The 27290-nt window shown below is 47.7% G+C and overlaps 1 protein-coding gene across 5 annotated transcripts in view; it reads right to left on the bottom strand.

Annotated features, from left to right (window-relative positions):
* The window catches only part of SMARCAL1 (SNF2 related chromatin remodeling annealing helicase 1), a 53548-nt gene that overhangs the window by 20327 nt on the left and 5931 nt on the right, over window positions 1-27290 (bottom strand). For all 5 annotated transcript variants that reach the window (XM_060623505.3, XM_060623506.3, XM_060623504.3 and 2 more), the window contains exons 5-11: window positions 25468-25701; window positions 23283-23333; window positions 18240-18426; window positions 14767-14917; window positions 13016-13174; window positions 9841-9906; window positions 2347-2487 (exon numbers count right to left, since the gene is read on the bottom strand). In XM_060623505.3, the coding sequence (XP_060479488.2) occupies window positions 2347-2487; window positions 9841-9906; window positions 13016-13174; window positions 14767-14917; window positions 18240-18426; window positions 23283-23333; window positions 25468-25701 (989 nt within the window). The remainder of the gene's footprint in view (window positions 1-2346; window positions 2488-9840; window positions 9907-13015; window positions 13175-14766; window positions 14918-18239; window positions 18427-23282; window positions 23334-25467; window positions 25702-27290) is intronic.

Here is a 27290-nt window from a genome sequence, read left to right on the forward strand (position 1 = left end):
TTTGCAATTAACTTTGCAAAGCACTACAATTTACATTATAAGCACTGTGTTTGAACGTAAGTGGGTATTTTTAAAGTACTTGAAAAGTTTTTTGAAAGAGCATTTAAAAAATAAGGCAGACAGTCTTATTTACATCACAAACTTGCATAGCAAGGCTTTTTCTCAAGACGGCATGAGGCATGCACGCAGAAGGAGTAAGCTGCAGCCATTTCTCCAATGTGTCAGCATCTTCGATGCAAATAGTGGCTCAGTATAGTTGTCATTTGATCACAAAACAGGAATCCTTAAGGTCTGAAACAATGAGGTCCTAGAGACCAGTTGGAGCCTTTGCAGCAGGGGCCCCACCCCCAAGAAAGAAGTCAGGGGAGGCTCAGGATGTGGCGTCAAGGTTCACGAAGTTACGAAGTTACAAAGTTACAGCAGAACAGCTGGGGGAAAGGAGAAGTGACCTACAGTTGAGAGAGGGGACCTGAGTCTGCCATTCTCATTCAGGGCCGTGTGGACCCTCGTGGGAACAGAGGTGAGGAGTTGAGGAGTCTGACTTTGCCAGATGAAGGATTGCCGCTGAAGGATAAATTCATTGCCCTGGCCACAGCTTCAAAAACAGAGATTAGAAGGAAAAATTGATGAATCTTCCCTCTGGTTTTCAGATTGTGGAAGTTCCGGAGCCTGAATCAGAGGGAGCTACTAGGGGCGCAGGAAGAAGACGCCAGCCAGCCCCACTCCCATCCCAACCGCCAGACAGGTCGCCGGCCGGACTTCCGCTTCCATCCCCCACGGCCAACCAAGGCCACGGCACGCGAGCTAACAGAGGAGCTGCATTCCCATGGGGGGGTCTGGAGAGGGTGAAGAAGGTACCAGAGCCAAGAAGGAGGAGCCCAAACCCAGAAGAAGACAGCTCAGTGCATAAGGAAAAAAATGAACACCTAAGCAAACGAGAGGCTGATTTTCTGGGTCATCCCTTCTTGGGTTATTTTTGGGGAAGAATATGGGAAACGTGCCCAGGCTTTGGCCAAGCTGGTTATGGCTGCCTGACACTGAGAGGCCCCCCCCAGCTCAGGAAACATGCTGAGCCCACCGTAGAGGGAGGCACAGCTGTAGACAAGGAGAGAAACAAGGCTCAGTTAGGAGCCTCCTCTGCTGAGGAGGACAGTGTCCTGTGCTCAGCTGGCTTGATCAGACTGATGCACACTGAGGGATTCAACGGCCCATCAGGAGGAATGCAGGATTGGTAAATCATGTAAACATTTAAAAAATGCCAATTTTCTCGTTTACAAAAGTAATCCATTTCTTGTACATTATTTCGTGTACGTCATCTTCCAATCATATAGGAAAGAGAGGTGCAGGGGAGAGGGGAGGGGAGAGACAGGGATAAAGAGAGGGAGGGAGAGAGAACAAATGAATGAATGAATGAATTATGGGGAAAATTTTGCATCCTACTTTTTTCCCCACTCTTGTATTTCCCCATGTCATTAAATAGACATTTTTTTTTCCAGTTAAAAAAAAAAAATCGAGGTTTTAGAAATCAAGATTTTGGGGCGCCTCGGTGACTCAGTCGGTTGAGTGTCTGACTCTTGGTTTTGGCTTAGGTCATGATCTCACGGTTCGTGAGTTCAAGTCCCACATCAGGCTCCGAGGTGACAGTGCACTACCTCCTTGGGATTCTCTCTCTCCCTCACTCTCTGCCCCTCCCCCGCGCACACAGGTGTGTGCATGAGCTCTTTCTCTCTCAAAATAAATAAACCTAAAACAAAAAATCAAGACTTTGATTGCAATGGCATTTGTGTTCACAAGGCTCTCTCTGACACGTTTGGAGACTGAAGCTGTGCAGATTGTAGCTCCAGAGGAACCTGCTCCACTGGCACTGTGTTCATAGAGAATCTGTAGCTCAGAGGCTTCTAGCCTCCCGAGCAGGCACAATTCACTGTCATGAGTCAACATTTTGACCGAGAGCCCACCAAGGCAGCACCAGATCACACTCTCCACTCCACCCGTTTCGATGTCTCTGTGGTCTTTTTTGCACAGAGCATATGGGCCCCAGCCTCACCCCTAGCTCGCCTAGGTGCCCTTCTCAGAGTTCGTGCACCTACGCATCAGCCACCGGTCCCTTTATTGGGAAACACCACCCTGGAATCACAAGCATTACAACTAGGAGGGACTGTTCTTATCTTATCCTTGAGGACACTCGAAGGTCAGAGTTAGGGGCAAAGCAGGACTAAAATCTGGGTCCGGCTCCCTGGCCAGTGTGCCTCTGATCGTAACCATGGCCAAAGAGAAGGAACACAAAGGAGGTCTCAAAATCAGGGTAAGGAATGGGTGGGGGAGAGGGGAGGGGAGAATAAATACCTGCTTGGCATCACAGTAGCGAAGTCCAAATGCATGAAACTGAGGGAAGAAAGTGGGCCTGACCCCAATGATCTGGGTGTAGAGCTCTGCGGGCCGGGACATGGCTGGTGTGCCGGACAGCAGGATCACCCTCTTGGCAACCTAGAAAACAAACAGCCAGCGGGATTGAGAGTGCACAGAGGAGCACATAGGGTATATCCCAAATGCCCCACTGGGATAGGAGCCGGATGCCCCAGAGACAGCAAAATCCCCTGGAATGTAGCGGGAGCATTTCTCACTTCCTGGGCACTCTGACTGCGGCAGTTATCCAGTTTACTGCTCTCAGAACCCAAGGAGATCTGGATTCTGAAGACACTGCAGGCTGGCCTACACCTGGGAACTCTAAGCAAAGGTACCGTGGCCAGAGAAGAAGAACACACAAGTTCCACAAGCCTCACGGTGTGACCCACGGAAGCAGCTGGATGCCACTTCCTGGGCTGCCTTTGGGACAGCCCTGTCCCCCTGTATCAGGACCTAGCACATTATCCTGAATTCTACCTCTTCTGTCTCCCTCACTAGATTGCAAGCATCTTAAGATCAGGGCTGTGTCCACCTTTATCTTCTGTTGCACAGTTACCTGGCACAAAGCAAGTGATCTATAAATACTCGATGCATGCTGAGAAATATTCAGCTAACCAGTAACCAAGGGAAGACAGAAGAAACTCAAAGAACTCAGTATTGGAAGTGGAAGCTGGGGAGAGACCACCAGGTCTGACCTTTCTCCAGAGGGGATCTCTGATCTTTGACATCCAAGTTGAACTTCTGATCAGATAATGACACTGAGGACAGGAGGAAGAGTCAGGGGTGGCCTGTGTGTAAGCCTCTAACTGGTTTTCTTTGGAGGAAAAAAAGGCTGTCGCTAACCCAGTGACACAATGCCTTGAGCCCAGAGAGCCCTGATTTAGCTTATTTTTCAGTTAAAAAGGACTTTAAAAAGTGGGACCTGGGTCCATTGACCCTAAACCCAGCCCAGGTCTGCAGCAGCCTGCTTGGCAGTGGGTAGGACAGAAATAAATGGTCTACACCAACGATGAGCTCCAAGTTCCCCACCATCCTGACACCAACCTGACCCGAAGGTGATCAAACCGAAATGTACCACGTCGTATTAAGATGGGAAAGAGGGGAGAATAGAAAAGGAGACACTCGCTGCTATATTAGGGGAGGGAATGGCCAAAAATTACTGGAGGTAAAATCCATTTCAGCTCTGGGAAGGAAGCCTACCACGGAGCTCAGTTGTCTAGAAACACCTTGTTAACCACTGTAACCTTGAGTTAACAACAGGAGTGTAAGGCAATCGCACGCAGTAAATCACCTAGGAGAGGAAATTAGGTTTTCAAATGGATATGCTGCCTCATAAAAATAAATAAATAAAGGTGCAACAGAGGGAAGAAAAATGTTTCTTTATAAATATACAATATATACAACTCTCAAGATGCACTTCTGCCCTCTCAGCGACCGCCAATACCTAATTCCATTATGACAGGAGAGCTATGAATTTCTCCAGCTATAATTTTCCACAGTTCAATTACCCAGCCTTCTAATTTCCTGCGCGGTTTAATGCAGACTCATTAAAATAACAATGAGCTTCTTGAATGACGTCTGTAGCACTGCTTGCCTTGGCTCAAGACCATTTCAATGAAACGGGGAAAATGAGAAGCCTTATCAAGAAGAGAAAATCAGCCTATCATCCTAAACCTATTCCCCACGTTGCTGTTGGTGCCTGGGGAGGGGCAGCTCACAAACCAGGTGATGGAAAATCACTCCAGGACAGTGTTAATCTGGAGACCGTTATCCCATACGCTGCCTTGACTAGGGCTGATGAAACCGCTGAAAATGGACGTTTGTGGGTGTTTAAAAAGCAGAGGCAGCATTATGGAAAAAGGAAAAGAAAAAGACCAGCTCTGAAAAGAAGCCAGAACAGCGTCTTATCTTTTCTGGAATGATTTAGCCTGCTCCCTGCTCAGCCCCAACACGGTGGTGCCATCATGACTGTCACCCGTGCAGCCTGTCATCCTGCCCAGCTGTGCATGATTTGTAGGTCACCGTCCACTGCGGAGAACTTCCAACTTAAGAAAATATAAATGTATAAAATTACATCCATCAACACTAAGCTGAATACTTTACAGTTAACCCCTGTGGCTAAGCACAGAAAGCAGTACCCAAGAAATCCGCAAGGGAGCAGTGTAAAAAGATAATTTCTATGTGGTATCTGCTAGAGATCATGTGATTCACAGGAACAGATGCTTGGGGGTAGGGGGGAGGCAGATGACCTTCAAAGGCAGGTTTAGTTTCCTCATGGGTCAAGGTCATCAGGTCAGCCCTGTGGAACAGGTTGCTGGCAGGACAAGTTAATATATGTAATTTGCCAAGGAGAACCCAATCTGACTCACAGTGCATAACCTACACACAGGTTTCTTTTTTCACATAGATTTTTAAATATGAGCTAAGAGAATGTTATGTTGCAAAGATAAGAACCAAAATTGTAAGTTCGTACAAGACGCAGCCTGGGAATTCTTCCTCGCTTTCCATCATTACCTCTTTTTTTTTTTTTTTTTTTTCCAACTGAGCTAATAACTTGCTTTACTGAATTATTCTGACCAGTTAAAACACACTTCACCAAGGCTCCAGACTGGGGAGAAAGTCATGCTTCCCAAAGCCCAAAGTTCTTGCCAAGTGTTATTCCTGATGGTACTCTAAATAAAGTTCAGGCCATAGGTGGAGTCCCCTGAGATTTAGAAGTACAACGTGAGAAGGCTGGTGACATCCAAAAGCAGGTCAAGCCCACGCTACCCAAGTGTCCTGTTACACACAAGCTCTATGTGGCACGGACACTGGAGCTATGCTGTCAAGAGTGTAGAAGTCATTATAGAATCTTCAAAAATAAGGAGAGAGGCAAACACAGTTTGGAGACATGTGACTAAAAGTACACAGATCAAGAACAAATGCAGGATCATTGTCACTACCCAAGAAACAACCAAAGAGTCAACATCTGTAGTTAAATCTAAATCCTGAGAACAAGAGGGAAACCCCAATCTTCAGGAGAAATCCAGTGACTGGAATCCGAGCAGATCGAGGTTCTGTTCGTCCCCCTGCTCTCCATGACATGCAAGGCCAAACCAAGACAAAGAGCATAATTACGCCCCTGTTGACCAAGGGCCACCCCAGGGACCAGCAGTGATCCCTACCACTTAGTGATGCCTCGTAAATGGCCTCAGTCTCTGGTCGGGTCAGCATATTTCATATAAAATGGTTCCCTTCTAGGTTTTAGCCTCTTCCCCAAAAGAGACACAGCTCCAGTCACAAGTCTGAACACCACCACCAACACTAAACTGATCTGCATGACAACCACAGAGCCTTCAAGGCAGGCGGGCATCACTGCTTCGATATTAATAAAATTCTGATGCCATGTAAAAGGCAACTCATTCTGAGGTAAGAACAGAAACAAGGAAGAACATGACTACAGCAGTTCAAAAACACCAAAATGTACAAGAAAACATTAAACGTTATAATTATAGCTAATTAAAGTTCTGTGGTTTTGACCTTCAAGGCATGCCTGGGTATAGGTATCACTAATATAACACACATGCTCAAATTAAATACTAAGCATGTTTTTTTCCTCCGGAAAAAAGTCTATTTTACCTTAAGTACTAGATTCCAATAATTTCATTTCTGATTCTGTGCTGCAATTGAGAGAATTCATACCAGAACAGCAGGACCACAAGGGACTCCTCCTGCAGCCTCGTCAACTGGGACAGCACACCTTCCAACGGACACCACTCTCCCTTCGGGCTGAGAGGGGCGAAGAGCTGTCTCTTGTCGATGTGGCGGGACTGGGTTTTCTACCACCTGCTTGTATATCGTATGAAAAGATGGCCAAAGCCTGGCTACAACCCCATCAAAACGGAACAGATGACATGTATTATGGAAGAGTCGTACAACCAAAAACAGTATTTGTAACAATGAGCTTGTGTCATCTGAAATGAGGCGGGACAGTTTCTGAGGTACACTATTAAGAGAAAAAAGGCAGGGGCAAAGGAGTGGTTGTAGAACACTCTAAGAAGGAATGAAGAAAACCCGGATGCACATACTCACCGGGCATAGACTACATTTTAGAAGTAAACGTGAGAATCTGGTAACCTGGGCTGCCTTTGCAGACACAGATCAAGGGGTCAGGGGCCCAGAGGGGGGACAGAGTCGTTTTTCACTTTACATCCTTCTGAATATATCATCTATTTACACACACTTAATGAGGATGGAAAAAGAAAAGGCTCATCCATTTTAGACCACTACTCTCATTTCATCTAACCAATCAACAGTGATTTGTAAAAGAGGCTCTATTCACACAAAAAGAAACACAGGTATTTATTAGGAAAGGACGGTGGGGATTCTGAGGGCTTTTTCTCTCTACTGAAATCACCTAACACTGGTTTGACAGTAAGAAGCACTATAAACCAAACACCACTAAGGAAGACTCAAACACGTACCTCGTTGCACAAAAGAAAGAGACTGACAACCATGAGGGCCAGAGTCTTGTGGGAAAGACTGTGCGGTTCAGGCTGAGTGGGAGTAGAGACAGTCATGCTTGGCCACATGGGACATCAGAGGCATCTATCAAAAGGTGAAATTCTGACCCAGCAATTCTGCGTGTAGACATCTGTCCTAATGGGGTCGAGGTGTGCAAGCTGGAAAGACGCGGATGGTGCTCGCTTGCAAAATTATTCATAAGAGCAAAACAACATCCAACACTAAGGGTTAAATTACGGGACGCGTCCACACAACATGATGCTCTAGAGCCATTAAAAATGATGACCCTGCTCTCCAACTGCCATGTTGGAAAAATAACCAAGCTGTTACTGGTGGTTTTCTCCATTGGAAGGAATAAAGGGGATCTGAATTTTGTTCTTCATAGCTTTCTGTCTTGCCTACTTTCATGCATGTATACATAAAAACAGAATACCTTTCTTTAGTAGCCCAAACAAATAGTGCTGTAGGAGAAGAAAGACGTCACACTTCCCAGGGGACGACACCAGTTTCCTACAACCTCAACCACACGTGCCCTGTGTCTGCCGTCACCATTTATGAAACCTGCATTTCCAGGATGTGATCTGGCCTGGCCATCTCACACACTGGATGGCATAACCTAATCACCCCACCATGCACATTTGCTGAACATGTCTTGAAATCATCAGAATATAGTTCTAGGAGGTGCACAAGTTGGAGGAACAACCAAGTGGTACCAGATTAGCCCCTGACATGGCTTTTCAAGGGCATATTTTACTTCTCCCAACTCTCCTCTTGTTCCAAAAGTACTTAGATTCATCTCCTTGGAGTACCTAGATCAGTGGTTCTCAACAGAGATGGGGAGGAGTGATTTGCCCCCCAGAGCACATTTGGCAATATCTGGAGACAATTTTGGTTGTCACCACTGGGGGGTACTACTGACACTTAGTGGGTGGAGGCCGGGGATGGTGCTACACTTCCTACAGCACACAGGACAGCCCTGCACAACAAAGAACGATCCAGCCCGCAGTGTCAATGGTGCCAAGGCTGAGAAACTCTGATCTAGACGAAAACACAGCGGAGAGATGAAAGGTTTGAGGCAGAATGCCTCAGCCCCACCTCCACTCACAGGTCCGGAACCCTGTGAACTCAATGTTATGTACGAGAGTGGATTCAGGACACCTTCATAAACAGCAGGCTATGTTCGTGGGTCCTGTCTTAAAGTGTTAACACATCCAAGTTGTACAGCAAGTGCAGAGTAATCTATGCTAGTTAACTGCTAAAACATTTGTCTCAAATATATCAATTGAAATATACCCACGATATTAAAGATATAAATGCTGCTTTAAAAGGTCTGGCTCAGAAGCATATATTTCGGAAACAAGGATGCAGTCCAGCTTTCCCGGCCGGGCAATGACTGCATTAACAAGATGGCTGCTCAGAAGCTCCCCAACTATACCTTTAATGATATACCCGATCTACTGTGCCATTTCTTTGGCCTAAACAATCAAGGGTACACATTTACTTTTAGGTATGACTATAATACTGGAACCACAGTACGAAGATCTGGTAACATTTTGCAAAAGAGAACATATTAAAGCCTCCTAAAAGAAGGGTCACCACTCTGGGAAAAAAGTTTCATTTAAGTGTGTCCATAAATATTTACAGGTTACATGAGCAGAGGATCAAGGTTTTTAATTAAAGGACTTTTATTTTAAGTTTGGAGCATATGACATAATCCTGCTTTGGAAGATGTATCATATTACTTGTTATTCCTAAAACAAAAGAAAGCAAAATAAAACTTGAAATGAGTAGACGGCTGTGCTTCAGGGGGAGTTGAAAAAATTAAGTGAATTTTCAAATGTTAATAAGCCCCAGCAACACTTAGCATATTTGTTTTCCCTAGTTTAGGTACAACTTAAAGCTTCTTTTAAGCAATGAAAGCTGCAGGTTTAAAGTGCTGGCACAACACCAAGGCTGCTTTAATAAAGCACAAGATAAACATGTACTTTTGTCTGCTCAGTCTACATAAACCAAAGTAGATTCTCCCAAAGTCATCTGTGAGAGATTTCTACCTTAGGAGAGGAAAAAGCTACCTTCCTAATTGTGGTATTGTCCCCCAATATTAAGAAAAAGCTCCCCACAAAAAGAAGGAAGGAAATTTGGGGGCCTTGCCACCGTCTGGGGTCAGGAGAGTCTGGACACAAACCACAGACATGGAAGTGTGTGCCAGGTGAAACGTGGCACAGGTTGAATTCATGTCAGAATAGAACACATCCAGGTAAAGACCCGAAGCTCCACTAAATCCACACCCCCACCTGCTCTGAAGCCAAGGCTCAACCAGCCAAAGCACTCACGCCCCCGTGTAGGCCACAGAAAGGGGTGTGCATGGCTGCCCGTCTCGCTAACAAAAAAGGCTTAGGGTGACCCCAGGAAAGAGCACCAGCTTCTGGGCATGACTCGGGTTTGCCAATGCTTCCTGCTGATCCCTGATGGCCCGGTTCCAAGTCTGTATGACTCCTCTCCCTTGGTTCCTAGCACCATGAGAGCCAGGCCCCCACAAGTGGCTTAGAAGACAGGAAGCTTCTCCTGAGCTGTTCAGAGGACACGATGCTGGCAGCTCCCCTCTGCCTCGTCCGGGAGCCCGAGGAGCACCCAAAATGCAGTCCCCATCCAGCCTGTGACCTTCAACAGGACTTCATCTCTGAGAGACAGAGGTGACTGCGCCAGGCGCCAGTTCCTTAGCAGGACGTCAGGAAGAACACCAAGTCTGGCACTGAAGCCCTACACGGTGATAGCTCCGGTCAACGTAAGTCACGTCCACGGCCCAGAGCCCCTGGCCCTGGACTTACAGCCCCTGCTCTCCTTGGACCCCCCTGCAAGCCTGAGCAAGATACAGCAGGACCTCTGCGCTGGGTGGGCTCCAGCCTCAAGTCTATTCTCAGCAGGACTCACCTTGAGGATGGGCATAGCTGCGCGACAGCGGGCTGTCTTAATGTTCTTGAGGAAGTGAGATTCATCCTGAAAAGAAACAGCCAAATCCTGAGCGGATGGAGACAGGGCTTGCGTTAAGCTTGACCTGGCATGGCGTTGCACTGAGGATGCCTCCCCTAGCGGTTTCTTGTTCAACCATAACCGATCATGAGTCCCTGTCATATTTTCTAAACCCAAATTTGTAATTAATACATTCTTAGTATTTTGAGGGGAAGTTTCTATTTTGGTGCATACTCAAATCACTCGCTATGTACCTGAGCAACCAACAGACCTCTCTACAGTTTCTCTATCAATAAAATGGGTAAAATACCACTACCTAACTTATCAGGTTGCTGTAAGTCTTAATGAGCTGACACACAGAACAGTCCTGCCAGCTAACTTAGTAAGCACTCGGTGGTTGTTGGCCACACTATGATGGGGACACGGGGGGGGATCCTGGTTCTATCCTTAGAGGTGATGTGAGAAACCTCCTGTTCCATTTCAGCTATGATAAACCGAAATGGACCTCAAAAGCACAGTGGAGGGGAGTATAAGGTGAACCCACAAATGTCACAGTATCTGTTCCCAGAAAGCTGGGCTGTAATATTCATATGGTGTGATGACGAATGCATATGACAGCCAAGAAAAAGGGATTTATAGAGAGAAACAGCAGAAAGTACAGAGGACAGGGAAGGAAAAGACCCTTTAAGCAGTGGGCTAACATGTACCACCACTCTAACCCTAAGGAATGGCTTCTATCTGAACTCTCCGAAGAAGTGTAACATCTTAGAGTTGACACTTTATTCCCTCTTACAACATTTCTCTGAAATCAGAAGACAGGGCTCTTAAATAACTGAAGACAAACCAACACTGGTGGTAAGTGGCTTGCCAAAAACCATATGGCAGGCTAAGTGTTGAGCCAGAAGCAGAAAAACATGAATTCTAAAGCCAGATGCAGTCCAGCTTTGATCAATGACACCCCATCTTGCTGGCTTCATGCCTGTGGGCAAATCATGTAACCACTTTCACTGTCGGTTCCATTAGGGCTGAAATGGAGAGAACATCTGCCTTAGGAGCCACTGGGAAGATCGGCAGTTACACATAAAGTACCTGACACAGGGTAACCCGCAGGAGATGAAGGCATTATTCTTCCTACACATTGTAGAACCGTCACCATCATCCTAGGATTCTTCTTTTCATGTTTTCATTTTACAGGTATGCTACCATTTTTTCAAAGCCACACCTAAATTTGTGCCAAACCAGAAAGGACTCCCTCGAAGACTCATTGCCCTGACAGCTATGAGAAGATATAAACATTTGGGGCACTTGGGTGGCTCAGTGGGTTAAGCATCCAACTCTTGATCAGCTCAGGTCATGATCTCACGGTTTGTGAGATCGAGCCCCATGTCAGGCTCTGTGCTGACAGCTTCTCTCTCCCCCTCTGTCCCCCCCTGATTGCACACTGTCTTGTTCTGCCTCGAAATAAATAAACTTTTACAAAAAGATATAACCATTTAAGTTTGCTTGAGCTAAGGCCATAGTATGGTTCTCACGCCCAAATCATGATAATAGATGCCCGAGGTCAGCAACTATGCCTTCTTCTTCTCTTCTCTGAGTTCCCACAATACTTGGCTCACACATCTATGAAAGCACTAAAATGTACTATAATGATCCGTGTGCGTATGTGTCTGTCTGTCCTACTGGACTATGGTATCTTAGAGAATGGGGCTGACTCTCCTCCCTCCACACCCCCAGGGCACAGCACCGTGCGGGCCATGGAGCTCGTGCTCAGCTGTTGGCTGGACACGCGGATGAACGAGCCTCCCATGACAGCCAGCCCCATGTCGAGAAACCCACAGGCTCTACTGCGATTTGCTGACTTTTCTGGGCCTCCTAAAAACTCATCCCTTTCTCTCCTTCTAGATGAGATATGCACTACACATTTTGAGCATCAAAATTTGGGAAGCCACTGTCAGAGAATTCTATGTTTAAGAGAAGGAAAATACCACTGGCTTTAAAATTCACACGTTTGAATAAAGAAGACTCTTTCATATGGTCTGGAGGCACTGGGTGTCCCTCTTTCACCAAGAGGATAAACAAGGGTAAGCTTCCATTGAAAACCATCTGCTGCGGTCTTCGGCCCTGCATGTCTGTTAGTGGCTACCTGGATGGGGGATGGGGACTGCACACCTTTTCATAATCTTTAGTTGTGAGCCATGTGAACACACGGGGTTCTGACAGGTAGCCGGCACCAGGTCTCTCTAGACTTTCCTTACGGAGTACGTGAAGCATGTAAACAAGGAAAGCCAGTGACTGAAAGATGTGCTGTCACATCTGTGCACAGAACTTGAGTAAAGCCTACTCAAAAAACAACAAACCTGAGGAAAAAGTATAGGTGGCCCTCGAACAACACAGGGATTAGGGGCACTAACCGCCCCCGCCCCCTCCCGCCCCCCGCCTTGTAAAGTCAAAAGTCAGTGTTTACTTTGGACTCCCCCAAACCTTTACTCATCCAGAAGCCTTACCGGTAACATACAGTCGATTAGCACATACTTAGTATGGTACAGGATTATATGATAAATTCTTACAACAAAGTAATCCAGAGAAAAAGTATTAAGGAAATCACAAGGAAGAAAAAAGACGTTTACAGTACTGGACTGAACTTTTCAAAAAAAATGTGCCCATAAGTGGGTCCATGCATTCAAACCCATGTGGTTCAAGGGTCAGCTGTACTTTTTGAGGTGGGGGAGGGAGGGTCTTTATACTGGCTGGAAAAAACCTTATTAGCTGTTTGGACCGTGTGCCTAAGCCACCCGGACAAGAGGCCGCCACATGAAGGTACACGCCCTTGTTGTCCGCACCAGCAGCCCCTGTCCATGACTTCGTGTTGGAGAGATGGGCTGCAAACCCCCAGTTCAGGCCTAGTAAATGACACTTTTCAAAAAGCGCCCCAGGAGATTCTAATATGCAGCTAGGGTTGAGGACTGCTATTTGAGATGAATAAAATGTCAGTTTCCCACAAAATAAAGACAGTGATTTCTATTCTCTTAGAAACAGAGGGAGGCTCCCGTAGAACACAGGCATCAAAGTTCTTGGAGCTTTTAAGAGAAAGTTTCCCCAGAGAGAAAGTACTTAAAGACTTTGCCAAGTCACTTACGATGATGACAACTTTAAAAGGGGTTTTTAGCTGTTTTTCTAACTTGCTCAGAAGGTCAAAGCTGACAATGTTGACCAAGCCAGCTGTCAGGCGGTCCTTGCCGGTCACCACGACATTGATGTGGTCTGGGCTCAGAGACGGCAGCCACCGAAGGAAGGCCTGGGGATGAGAGGGGAGAATGGAGCCTGGGAGACCCGGCCGGCAGCCGTCAGCTGAGGCCCCAGCCGACCCATCAACAGCACCCCCTCAAGGGACAATGTTAACGCTCCCGAGAAACAAACTCAGTGCCTTTCTCTCCACACCCTTCTGCATTTGCTGGCACCCTTGGGCCCATGAACAGCAAACACCTCCGCTGCCCTCTTAACCGTCCGCTCCTTCACTTTCTACTAACGGGACACTGCCTTCCTTAGTATGCAAATATCATTGGCAGTCACTATGCGGTCTGCGGATTCCATCCCTTCAACCTCTAACTAGATGGCAGGTTTCTGCAGGGAAAGAATGTGACTCTTTCAATGAGGAATTTTGTAAAGGAAGTCTTACCAGATGCTGGTATATACCAAAGACACCGATAATGACAAAAATACTTGTCACCTGCTCTCTCCAGAAATCTTGCCATCTCTGGCCAAAGCCACTGCCTGCAACCAATGGGAGGCCCCCAGCAGCCTCCGTGTCAGCGGCTGGTGTCTGGGAGCTCCCCTGGCATCCGGGGCTGACACTGCTGTGATGGCAAGTGCTGCTTCTTTGTCTACTTTCGCTTCTGCTCACAACCAAGTGACCACCTGGTTCTTTCTTTCAGCATTTCTGAGGGTGCTGTGGGAATCTAACACGCACCAAATAAATACGTGCTGAATTGTTAGTTTCTAGAGGCAGCGGCAGATTCAGGTCATAGGGACAGGGATAAAAAGGTATTGTTTCGATGCACATTTTTAAAGTTTTGCTTTCTCTTCAGCTGGAAGGGCACGTCTGTGCACCGGGCTGAGCGCTACGGGCAGAGTCGCCTCTTCTCCACAAGTGGCTCACAGTGGGGCTGAGTCAGAAGCCGGCGTGTGACGAGGCTGACAGCTGCCATGAGTAGCAGAGAGCTGGGAAAAGCCACTGATGGTCAATGAGCTCTTCATTCTCCACCAAGTTTGCTTGTCTGGGTGTTTATTCCTTTACTGGAAGCACTCGGATCCCTAGATTTATGGAAGACGAGCTCGTGTCGGCTCCCTCGGCCATAATGGTACCTGGTCGACACGGACATCCTGCTCACATCACCTTCGGCAGGGTGCAAGAACTCTGACCTCAGGAGACGCGGCTTCAAGGTCCTGTAATGCTCCCATCACCAGTGAGCACGCTGCTTCACCTCACTGAGATTCAGTTTTGTCATCCGTAAACGGGGTTGACATCTACTGCGTCCACTGCACACGGCTGCCTCGGGATGAGGAGGTAACCATTTTGAGCTGAAGTGTGGTGCAGGTGAAAGGTGTTACCGGCAGGGGCACAGGACGTACTGGGGAAGAGTCTGCTGCCAGACTGAGGCAACGCGTCCACGTCTGAGCTCACGGCTCCTTGGCTAGCTTTGGAAAGGTACAACCTGATTCTCATTCAGAAAAATCATAAGCCTGGCCTCAGAAGGCCATCTCCTCTCCCTTCCTCCCTCAGCTGAGACAGGATCTTGAAAGCTCCCGGGCCCTGTCCCCAACTGTCACTCGACTGCTTTAACACCGAGGACGCTTCGGTGTTAGAATCACAACACAAAGGGAACTGACCTGCTCCCACGTGAAGCGCACCGAAGACGGCACCACCACCAGGAGCGGCCACTCCTTCCGATAAAAGGCCGCGATACAGATGGCTTGGATGGTCTTCCCCAGGCCCATGTCGTCAGCAAGCAGCAGGCGGCCTCTTTTCGCTATGGCAAAACTGAAAGCAGATGCGGGAAGGACAGTGGCGTGGCACTGTTAGTGTCACTGTTAGTGTCAGGGCTGTTAGCTAACCACGTAATTGGATGTGCACCGCCCGGTGTGGGCCACCGCACGAGGGAACACGGGCCCTGCTCGCTACAGACCTGCTCCCTGGACAGGGAAGGCGGGAGCCAATTAGGGGACAGTATAATCAATGATAACAGTGAAGACTCAAAATAGGGAAAATGTGAAATGGGGGTCAAAAGGCAGGGAGGGGCTCTAGAGGATAAGCGCATCATGGAAGCCAAGGAAGAAAATTTCCAGGACAGGCGGCCCCTCAGCCCAGTGCAGGCGAGACCTGGGGGAGTGGCCAGAAGGATCCTGGGAACCAGCCCCTAAAGAGGGGCCAGGAGGGACGCCTCTCACGTGAAAGGTCTGCCTAGAAGGGAAAGGAAGAAGAGACGATGGCATTGAAATTAGGCTTTCTCAAGGTCAGAGAGGACGTTTATGCACAGGGGCAAAGGGAAGGAGCCGGCAGAGACAGGACACTGGAGAAGAGGAGGACAGGCCGTGGGGAGGATGGAGCCGGGGTGTCTATCAGGGAGCAGCAGCCTCAGCAGCTTGTCCACCAGGAGCCGCCGCAGCCCCTCCGCCCTCCAGCGTGACAACCCCTGCTAACGCTGCGTGCATCGGGGCGTGTTCCAGCGTCCGGGGGGCCAGACTGGCCTGGGGGGCCGCCCGGTTCCACCGCTTCGCAGCTGGGTACCCTCACGCCAGTTACCCAATCTCCTCACGCCTCAGCCGTGAGACGGGCATGAAAGGACCCACCCCAGAGGCCGTTGCCGGGCTTTGACAGAGCTACTGTCTAAAGCACTGAAAACAGTGCCTGGCACCATCCATCCTAAGTGCTGAGGAAGTGTTTCTCTTGTAACTGCTACTCCTCAAAAAGGGAAAAATAATCAAGACGAACAGAAGAAAAATGACTTGCTCGGCTCACAAGATGAATCAGTGAAAAGCAAAACGGATCCCAAGTGCCAGATGTCTGGTCTCCTGCTCCAAACAGCAGCCCTCTTTCCTGTGAATTCCTGGAAAACTGATCATTTTTTTTTTTTGCTCAGAAACCTGATAATAAGCCCATCAACTAGCTCTTTTTCTTTCCTTCTCACAGCCAAGGCAGCGCGTAGCCCCCGTGGTCAGCAGCGGGTATGGCTGGCAAGGGGCCTTTTGAGTTGCCAGAAAGTAGCGTTGGTGCCCTGGGGAAGCCAGTGCTCAGCAAAGGCAGAGAAGCAAGCAGCGCATCCACAGGGGGTGAGGTGGGCAGGCTACTCATGGCATGTGACAGCACTGTCCTCATCGCCCAGAGGCCACAGCGGCCCAGCCGGGGTGTGTGTGTGTGTGTGTGTGTGTGTGTGTGTGTGTGTGTACCCCCCCTTCATCCCCAGGGCCGTGACCACCATACGCCTTCAGTGACAAGGAAGGGAGCCCAGCACACTGCCGCCTCACTTGTCCAACAGACCCAGCCTCTCCTTGGCACACTGGCCTTAGAGAAATCTTCTAGCCTGTTTCCAGGATCAACTCTCCCCACGGACCAGGTGGGGAGGTAAGTGTGAAAAGACTCATTTTCTCCCTTACTTTTTGATTTACACAACTGATGGCCAGGGCGGACAGGGGCAGGTGAGCAACAAAGCACGGAGGGCCTTGTGTTGCGGCCACAACAGGAGCGCAGTCTAACAGAAAACATGCCACGACATCGTCACAAAACATGCGTGTCAGCCCCGAGTCCACTCTTGGAAGCTGAGTGACCTCGGGCACATGACTTGCTGGGTCTCAACTCCCTCATCTGTTAAAAGGGACCATTCAGATATTAGAGGAAGCTGGTACCTACCTAGGAGACTTTGCTCCATACGTTTAAGGGCGCTCTCACTGTAGTTCTTACAAAACAACATGGAACCGACAGCCCTGCTCCCTCAACACCAAATTCCTCCTCTTTAGAGAATGCAAGTTAAAATCTGGATTTAACTGAGGAGCTCTGAAGAAAGGCTGCAAGTGCAGCTTTAGCAGTTTCATTAGCCTTTCGGTTTAGCAGTGTCAGAGCCATAGTGAAAAAGGTGGAAGCTGCCGGCCAGGCTCCCGTTCAGGCGCGTCACACCCCTCGGCGGTGACGAGGTTAACTGGCCGGGCCGGCAGGTGCCACGTAGGCCCCGATCTCTAACGGAGCCCAGGAGAACTGGGATACTGAAGACAGATGCTGCCCAGGGGTGGGGGTGGGCAGGCTCTCAAGCAAGACGGAGCTGTGCAGAGCGTGTTATCCGTGACAGATGGAACTGGAGGGAAAAACGAGGGAAAGGGTGTGAGTAGAGCTGGGGCCGTGGGAATGCAGGGAGGCGGGACTGGGCCCAAATCACAGAACAAAATCCCATCAGAAACAGTGGCCACGCGTTTGCCAAAACCTCACGAGTGGACTGTGTGTGGACAGGCCGTCCTGTTTGCCAGCGCCACGATTTCCTCTCTTCCTCTGCACGGGGCTATATCCCCAGCCACACCACCGAATGGCAGAGGTAGCTCCTGCTGTCTTCTGGATGGCCATGAGGACTGCCTTTTTCCTCTCTATGACCTCCATTCTCTTCACTAGAAGGCAAGTTCAAACCTGCCACTTGGTCCTCCCAAGCAGCTCTAGAACACAGGACAGGTCACGATGTGGGCTTATCTTTTTTTTCTGTCTATAATAAGAACACCCTGACTTTCTTTTGGAAAACCACCTTCCGCTCAATCCAAGTAACTCAGGTGGGGCAGGCCCTACCAGCTGGCTCCAGGGCCTGTCATCCATTCTCACCAACAAGACTCCCCAGCCCCCAGGGCACAGTGACTGGTTCTGGCATCAGCACCGGATTTCAGGCCCTTCAGTGTCAGGCCCACCAGAAAAGAGGTGCTTCCGCTGGGTCGCTGAGCTGACGGGTGCAAGCCAGAAGTGCGAGGCAGCCCTGGCGGCCACACCCGAGGAGCACCTGGCTGAGAACAAAGCAAACTGAGGAGAGAGCCGAGCCGAGAGTGAGACAGGGAGGTGTGATGGGATCTTTGGAGACCCTTGGTTGTCTACTCCACGCACTGAGAAATCTCTCTCCTCGTTGGGTATCTGCACACCTGCGATCCAGAGTCCTGATCAACTCACAGAATTTGCAATCAATGGTTATAATCAGGCTTTGCTGACCGCACACCTGGCTGGTTAATGCCTAGCTGCTCCTAGATGTCCATGAAAGATGAGTGTTTCTAAGAGAAGAAGCATCTGAACCCCATTTGTACTAAGTGATGGAGTCCAAGCAAGACGAAGACCAAGAACCTACTTGACTCCCACTCTCTGGAAGGGCAGCAGACTGGACACGAGCTTGGAGTCCACTCCAGAAAGGTCTGCCTCAGGGATGGTTTCTGGGACACATGGAGACGTCTTCTCCAGCTGTGAAGCGAAAGCCAGGGTGAGCGTCTTGGGCAGAGGATCCAGCTGAACTTGTGGAAGGCAGCGCACTTGTGCAACTAGAAAGGAGCACAGAAGGGTATGAATGGAAGCGCTAATGCCCATGAGAGCTAAGGACAGGGAGGGCGCTTCAAAATACAGAGCTCGGTGGCTGGAATTCTGGCACATGCCGTTTTCTCAAAAACATAACCGGAGAGAAACCCGCGGGATGACGGTCACATCCTGAGCAAGTCCATAAGGCTAGAGAACTGGTTTTCCCTCTCTATCCCTTAATTTCTGCAAATAAGAGGGCAGTCACTAATGCCAAATTGATTTTCTACACTACACAGATACTCGGAAGAATTGCAAATGTTTCTGTGACTCTCCTTTTTTTTTTTTTTTTTTTAACCTAAAGTAATTTAAAACAATTCTCTCAGTATTCCCACTCAAATAAGGACCCACATTCTTAAAAATCAGCCCAGAAAGACCCATGAAAAAGCAAGATATAGAATGAATAAATCTTGTCATTTCCATTCTCTTCTTTTTTTTTTAAGTTTATTTATTTATCTAGAGAGAGAAAGTGCGAGAGCAGGGGATGGGCAGAGAGACAGAGACAGAGACAGAGAGACAGAGAGAATTCCAAGTAGGCTCCGCTCTGTTAGGGCAGAGCCTGACGCAAGGCTCAAACTCATGAACTGTGAGATCATGACCTAAGTCGAAATCAAGAGTCGGATGCTTAACTGACTGAGCCACCCAGGCACCCCTCTTCTTGTTTTATTTGGGTTTTGATGTTTGAGAAATTGAGAACTCTAAGTTATCTGCTGTTGATAGGCAAGGAAGCACTGTGCTCTGTGCAGAGAAGCTGTTAGGTGTTTCCAAGAAAGATCAGGAGGACAGTAGGGCTATTTATAAACAACAACAATAGCAATGACAAAGGGCAGAGTCACGCTGAGTCCACCAACTTATAAAAATACAAATGGCCCTGCACACTTGAGACCCTTTCCATAAGACAGAATACCGATCTCCCCTTGAGAGAGGTGAGCTTTACAGCAGTGATGTCAATGGTGAAGCAGACAACCAAGTTCCTTGGTTTGGAGGTGACCTGAGAGCACCTCTAAAGTAGGTTGGCAAGCTTAGACCTGCGGGCCAAACCAGCCTGTCTGCTTTTGTAGATAAAGTGTTACTGGAACATAGACATGACAACTGTCTGCCTGCTTGCCACAATGACAAAATCAAGTAGATGGGAGACCATATAGCCCACAAAGCCTAAAATATTTACTATCTGGCCCTTTACAAAAAAAGTTTATCAACCTCTGCCAAGTTCAGAGTCTAAACCGTTCCTAAGAGTGACTATTACTCTGACTCTTTCAATTAAAGCTTGTATTTAGGGGTCTTTACTTTCCTTCCAAGTGTGCTGGTTCCAGACCCCTATATAACGGACAGGGAAATCTCTCCTTCCAGTCAGAGCCATTACCCCAAGTGGGAAAAATTACTTGGGACCTACAAGAAACGAAAGGAAATTAATTTCAATGGTTTTGCTTTTTGAGAGAATTTAGCCTCACCCAATTTTAAAATTAAGATGGAAGAAAAAAAAAGCTCCTTTATTTAAGAGAGAAACAGAAAAAGAATAAACCAGGGGTACAAACAAAACAGATAATTCTGGGGGTGGGAGAGAGACAAGTTAAACACCAAAGACGATAGACCTAGACGTCACTGGTGGAGGAATTATCAGCAATCTACTCATCACAGCCTGCTGTCCTATGGGTTGAGGCTTTCGAGATGGCCTTCCCTCTTATCATTGTCCTTTGAAAAATCTAATTAGAAGAGTAACTCCTGTCTGCGGATCTTCTGTTGCTCTTCGTCCTTTCCCTTCTCACGGGCACCTTGGGAGTCACAGTAACCCACCAAGGGGCTAACTGTCTTCAGGAACCTGGTAAAGGGAACCAAATAAGAAACTGGGTGTATTTCATTTCTACCCAGTAGTACTGGAAATTCTAAGGTTGTTGGTTCTGTGTGCCACGTGGTCACGTCTTTTCTTAACATCCTTATGAGGTATTCCAAGTGTTCTGCCACATCATCAAGTGGCTACCATTGTAAGTATTGATCTCAAGATGGAGGGCTGAGCCATCCGACTGCTACCTTAAATTGCTCTGTAGTCTCAATATATTTAAATCCATTTCCATCTCTCACTAAATGTACGTACCAGTTATTTCTGGAAACCGTTTGCGTGAACAGAATCACCATGATAAGAAATTAGGTAAGGTTGATGGCTTTAATATAAAAGAGACTTCCCCTACTGACAGAGAAATACATTTTATGCCTCCAAATTAAATCTGCACATGCTGATTTGTGCACACTTCAGGAGACTGAGCACTCCGTGTGCTTTCAGAAACCATTTTTATTTTAATCCTGGTGACCGCCGGTGCTCAAATACCTGATGGAAGCTAAGAAAAGGATGACGACCCGGCCGGTGTGAAATGTGGTGCTTTGTAAGCATTATGTTCTCCCAGCCGTTCAAGAGGAAAAAGCAACCTCCACTCGGTCTCCCACCAGCTACTGCCTCCATGGTCCTACGCTGCTGGTTCAGCCAAGTGGGTAAGTTTCTGAGACAGCCCCCCAAGTCACTAATGTCCTTTCCAGGTGCTGGAAGATGACAGGAATGTGCTGTCTGGCTTCATGAGTCATCTAGAAATCGTTTCTGTAAAATTGCTCTTCGGCAGAATGCTACTGAGCCACAGAGCAGAGAGATGTTAGTGTTTTCAAATAGCAGCTGACAAGACAAGATCAGTGAGGGGGATGCAGAGCCCTTCTGGACTGTGACAGCCGGGCGAAAACAAAAGGCCTTATGCCAATTTCACCGTGGGCGAAAGGCCTCAAGTCACTTAGAAAAGAGGGAGAAGGAAAGCTCTTAGATTCACCGTTATCTGGAGAAAATAACTGTCACCATGTCATCAATAAGCATTCATGCACTCAGGAGGTCTTACTGTCATTTCTTAATGAGTTTCAAATGCACACGCTCGGTAGCTCAGGGCCAGGAACCTAACTTCACACAGGAGGAACGAGGGCTAGGGGTGGAGGAGAGGCCCCAGGTCTGCAGTCTGTCAACAAAATGGGAGCTAAACTGGGGTATTCTGAAGAGCCTTGTCTCCTCAGCCTCTTATTCACGGTGCTGGTATCTACATTTCCAAACGGGTCATGCTACAACCTCGAGATCACCAGCCTGGTCTGACTTCTGTCACTGGCTTGATTGTAAGCCTACAACGCTCCCAATGAGGAAGACAACTGTTTCCTCCTTTCTCTGGGTCCAAGATTTTTGCAATCTATGAAATGTGTAGAATCAGTCTTCTCTTCCACCAGTCGCTGTAATGACAAGATAGCATGTAACACAGCAATCTGAGCCCTAGCACTAGAATTCTTAAGATCTGCGGAATTATTAACGTGAAATGCAAAATTTCACGTGTGGCCAGGATGTGCATTTTTCTGGGTGAAGAATCCATCGTGTTCCTCAGGTATTTCAAAGAGTCTACAGCACACACAAGATTTGGAACCATTACATAATGTTACAGGAGTCACGAGATATGGTTTTCCATTACATTCCTCCGCTAAGGCCGTACATTTCCTGCTTCGTGTTGGTCCGTAAAAATCAAAGCCTTTATAGCTAACATAATTATATGCCTTCCTGCGGTTGAAAAACAAACGGTCAAGAGGGAAACACTCACTCCCACTGCTTATCAAAAATTTAGCTTTGGCCAAATAGTTCACTCTGAACCACAAGTTCCAGAAAGCCGCAGCCACAGGGCCTCAGCTCGACATCGGTCACCCTCGCCATGTCAGCCAGTGTTTGCTGGTGCTAAATAAGGACCCCATCACAGTCACACTTAACCTTGGGTTTGCTGCAAGTCCTTCCACAAGGAATCAGAAACACTTCTCTTCTATTTAACTTCTGTCAGTAGGATAGAAACAGAGTAAAGACCCCTTTTTTTCACTGAAAGGACAGAGGAGACCCAGAATGTTGAATTCTCTACCTGATGTCACCTAGTCAGTCGCTTGAGGAGGAGACAGAGAGAAGAAACCCAGCTTCTCCCTCTTCTTGAAAGTCCTGGGCTGGTGGGCAAGATGGCCAATGACTCAGAGCTGCCCCCTGGATCATGTCTCTCCTGGCCTGACTGGGACCAGCACTGGCTCGGAGGCCCAGCCAAGTCCTCAGGGGGCCAAGCAGGAGGAACCTAAGTGGCGCCAGCCACAGACCCACTGCAGGAGTGTGCAGCTTGGAAGCTGGGTGACAGATGGGCGCTCCAGGACAGGCTGAGCTATGCCCATGTCCCCCCTTTCTCAGGCACACTAGAATTTACTGCCCGACCCATGCAGAGCACAGAGAGGAAAAATGGTAAGCCCAAACTGGCTTCTCCTTCTTATACTGATACCTGTACACACATCCCTTCCCTCAGTCAGTTTCCAAGGGCTTATTAAATGCTACGCGTGCTACAAAGCCCACAGCCACCTAGACCCTGCAACCTTCATTGATCATCTGGTTCTCATAGCAAACCGAGAGCCTTTCTTAGAGGGAATCTACAGTGGCTTCCATCTACACAAAGCAAACCCAGCTCAGCTGATTCCCAAAGTCCACATCTAACACTTCTGTGATGAGTAGGAAGTTGCACGGGCCTCAGGAACTTGACTAGCATGGCCACACTCAGATGGAAGAAGAGGTCCTGTGTTTGCCCGAGCTGCCCCAAAGCCACCATCTCAGCAGACGGGGTGTGGCTGCCTGGGACCATCTTCACCTTCACATGTCCTGGGCACAAGCAGGTGAACTTACCACAGGCAGGGGATGGGGGGGGGGGGGGTGGTGCTCTTTAAAAATATGTTAAATTTAAGGCAGATAATTAAAGCTTAACAACAGCATGATATGAAACAAGCAAGGCAGGCATCTCACTTAATTTATTGTGCTCTTCCAAGAGAAAGCTCCACCTCCTGGTCTTGGCATCTGCAATGACAAGAAACACACAAGCCAACGTGACAGCCTGCCCTTCTGCGACGTCACTGCACTTATTCGTTCATTCCCTGGTTTCATAAATCTCCAGGAAGCCAGGATGAGGTGGCTGGTCCTGTGCCCGCCAGTGGGGACACAGAGGCAAGGAGCACCTGCCCTCATGGCTTTCACAGAATTCAGGGAGGAAAGACAAACCGATGTGGCAATAATACTGCGTTGTTAAGGGGGTGATAAAGGGTCCTACGGTGATACGTGACCGGGCATGGCCTGACAGGTCAGAAAGGCCCTGAATTTCCAAGATGGGGATAATTACAGTAGCTTACACTTATCCGGTGCTTACTTTAAGCCAGGCATAGTATCAAGAGGTTCACATGCTCCTCACTACCCTATAAGCTGGGTACCGGGGTCAGAGCGGTCAAACACCAGTTCAAATCCCAGTTCTGCCGCTTCCTAGCTGTGTGACCTTGGGAAAATTATGTAACACCTCTGTGCCTCAGTTTCCGCACCTGAAAAGTGAGGACACTACAGCTCTTGCCTCACAGGATTTTCAGGAGGATTACATGAGATTTAAGTACTAAATGCTTATGAAACTGTGCCTGGCAAACAATAAGCACTCAAAAGAAAGCTAGTAACTATAAATTATTATTGTTGTTATTAGTATGATGCCATCCACTGATTGGCATAGTACACACCACACACAGTACTAACCAAGAAGGGGAGTGTCTCACTACCCAACCATAGCTAAGTTCTTAGAGAGGCTCCCCTACCGAGCTACCTTCTGAGAAAATCATGAAAGCTACATAGTTGCAGATAAATGCCTTCTGGACGGCAGACATGAACTCTTCTCTCCATATGACCAACCTGAGAAAGCAAGGTGGTTAGGGAACAAGCTGCATAAACATAGGGAGTCAGTTTCTGAACAAAAAGCAAGGTGGCCCCGGTATAATCTGACAGACCAAAGGCAGACAGGCTACTCCCGCCGTGGGAATAGAACAGGACACTCTTCGTGACAACAGCTTGACCCGGACACTGGCAGAGCAGCAAACAGGGAAGTCTGTGAATAGCAGTGACGGCAAAAAAAAAAAAAAAAAAAAAAAAAAAAAATCCACTCACGGTTTCTAGATGTCTGAGCGTGGGCAGGACTGGGTGCCAATATTTTAGCTGTTCACATTTCCAAAAGAGCAGACCGTATCTATTTGGTGTGATTTCAAAGGTCACTCTTTGTGGAATACACACAGGCCTTCTGTACTGGCCTTTTAAGGGCAGCCTACTCCAAACTGAAGTCAAAAATCCAAGGGAGCCTGGAAGGCAAAGAACCCTGGACCTCGTGTCAGTGGCTCATCTGGCCTCAGGACAGGCCCCGGCACATCTCACCCAAATCCCACTCAGCAGGCTGCCCTTGCGAGTTAAAACTCGATCCACCCAAGGAATAAAACAGTAATAGCTGGCATCACCCTTCTCCGGAAGGAGCCCCAAACCCTGATGAAAGCTCACTGAGCAAGTAATTCTATAGAGGCTTCTTCCATAAGATTGCCTAAACATGATGTCTTAAAGGCATGAGGTTTCAAAGGTTTGCTTTCTTACTCACCTACGGAAAAGACTAAAACCATATCAAGGATGGGAAATATTGATCCATAACAGCCACATAAAAGCCCAAGCTGAGAATGAAACCCGGTAGTGCAGAATTCTTAAAACTAACTTCTGCCCCGTGTTCTCATGGGGCACCTTTTGAAGAGCTTCAGAAAAACCGAAGCACAAATGCTCTGCTTTGGCCAGCAGTGTTCAATTCCGGCTGATTATTAGACTTCTACGAATACCAATGCCCAGGCCCCAGCTCGCAACAGTTAAATCAGTATCTGCAGCTGGGAACCAGGCATCAGTGTTTATTCTGGGAGCGGGGCCTGGCAATCTGTGTCACCAAGCCCCCCAGGTGGTTTGGATGCACGCTCAAGTTGGACGACCACTGACTCCGTCTACCCCAGGGCATTTATTTTTATGGCATATGCCTGTTTTTCGAGCTCTCCTAGGGACAAAAATCACTTCTGAATATTCAAACAGAGAAAAACAACTTGTGTGAGAACACAGACCACCATGCATCCTGGGAATCAGGCGGAAGCCAAGTACTTGCCGTAATTTCTGGAATCCATCTGCTTAAACGCTGCAGTCAGATGTTCAGAGTAGCCGATGTCTGCCTCAAAGCGGGCCCGGGAGATGAGCACGCATCGCCCTTTGACAAAGGCAAGGGAGGGAGCTGAAGGCAGGCGGGCCTGGGCTACACCATCAGCAGAGGGCAACTCCCTGCTGTCCTCGGCCCCTTCCAAAGGCTGCAGGGTGACGGAGGGGAGGCTCTGGGCTGCTTTCACTGCGGAAGAAAAGGACATATGTGACAAGCTGCATGACTTTCACAGCACCCTGGGGGTGCTCGGACGGGCAAAGGAGAAGGGCAGGGGCGGGACTCGAGAAACAGCTTGGTTAGATTAGGAAGGCTTGTGAGCGTGCTTTCACTGGGGCGTTGGGAACTGCAGGGTTACTGAATGGAACCTCTGCTCCTTAAGTGTTCAAATTAAAAAACACACAAATGAACAGGGGGAGGAGGGATCTCACCAAGATGTGTGACCTTATTAGAGAACTTCTGTTGCTGTGTCACAGAAGCCACTGAGGTCAACACCCAGAAATCACGCCCTTCACCCGACCCCCAGGTCACTGCTCTGCTACCGCTTGGAGAACCAGGGAAAGAGACACAGAACCATCAGTTCAAAAACACAGTTTCAAACCTTATTTTATCTGTTACAGATGCATCTTATAGATTAACAGATTTGACTATATAAAACTAAACTGTCGAAAAAACCAAATGGAATTGAAAGGCAAAACTACCAAATAAAGATTTTTGCAAGAAATGTGAGTAGAGCTTACTAACGAACTCAAAAGAGGGGAGAAATGACTAACATCTGGGGAAGTGTTCGACGTCACATATAATCAGAGAAATAAAGAGCCATTTTTACTCATCAAATTTGCAAGATTTAAAAAAAAAAAAAAAGCGCCTGGGTGGCTCAGAAGGTTGAGCATCTGACTCTTGATTTCAGCTCAGGTCATGATCTTGCAATTTGTGGGTTTAAGCCCTGCATCCGGCTCCACACTGTTCGGGATTCTCTCTCTCTCTCTCTCTCTCTCTGCCCCTCCCCGGCTCTCGTGCTCTCTCTCAAAATAAATAAACTTAAAAAAACACACAAACAGATATCTGCATTGCTAGTTGGGAATAAAACCTTTTGGAAAACAATTTGGTATTATCTAGGAAGAGTCCTAAACACTGATAATGATTCCACTTCCAGGAATCTATCCAACCTGACAACTGAAAATACAGAGATTAACAGATACAGGTATTCCTTACAGCTTTAACACTGGAAAAACCCAGAGCGGATATAAATGAAATAAAAACGAAATGATTTAAACAACTGGTGACACGTTTATACCACGGAATGTTATATGGCCATTAATTGTTTTTAGTAAGAAATTTTGGAAAAGACAGACATACAAAAAGCCAATATTAAGTTTAACCGAATGAAATCATTTTTTTAGAGGTCAGAGTGGTCCGGTAATGGACACCTGCCTCTTCATAGTTCAGAGTTAGTGGTTAACATTCACCGTTAATACAAAAATAAAGTGTGTATATTTTAACGCCTAGAAAAAAGGCTGGAAGGCACAGGACCAAAATGTTAATAGTGGTTAACTGAGTGGGGAGACTATGGGGGAATAGTTGTTCCTTGCACGATAATATACTTTCTACGCATTCTACGACGCAGATGTGGTAGGGTTAAAAAGACAAAATCCACAGGTAGGCCTAGAGCAAGTCGGCAGCAAGACCGACAGTCTTTACACACGACACTGATAAAAAGCATAAACCACTGTGAAGACACATCATAAACCTATCCGAAAAATAAAGACCAAGGGCAG

This window comes from Panthera onca, chromosome C1 (genome assembly GCF_046562875.1).
Source record: "Panthera onca isolate mPanOnc1 chromosome C1, mPanOnc1 haplotype 2, whole genome shotgun sequence".
NCBI lineage: Eukaryota > Metazoa > Chordata > Mammalia > Carnivora > Felidae > Panthera > Panthera onca.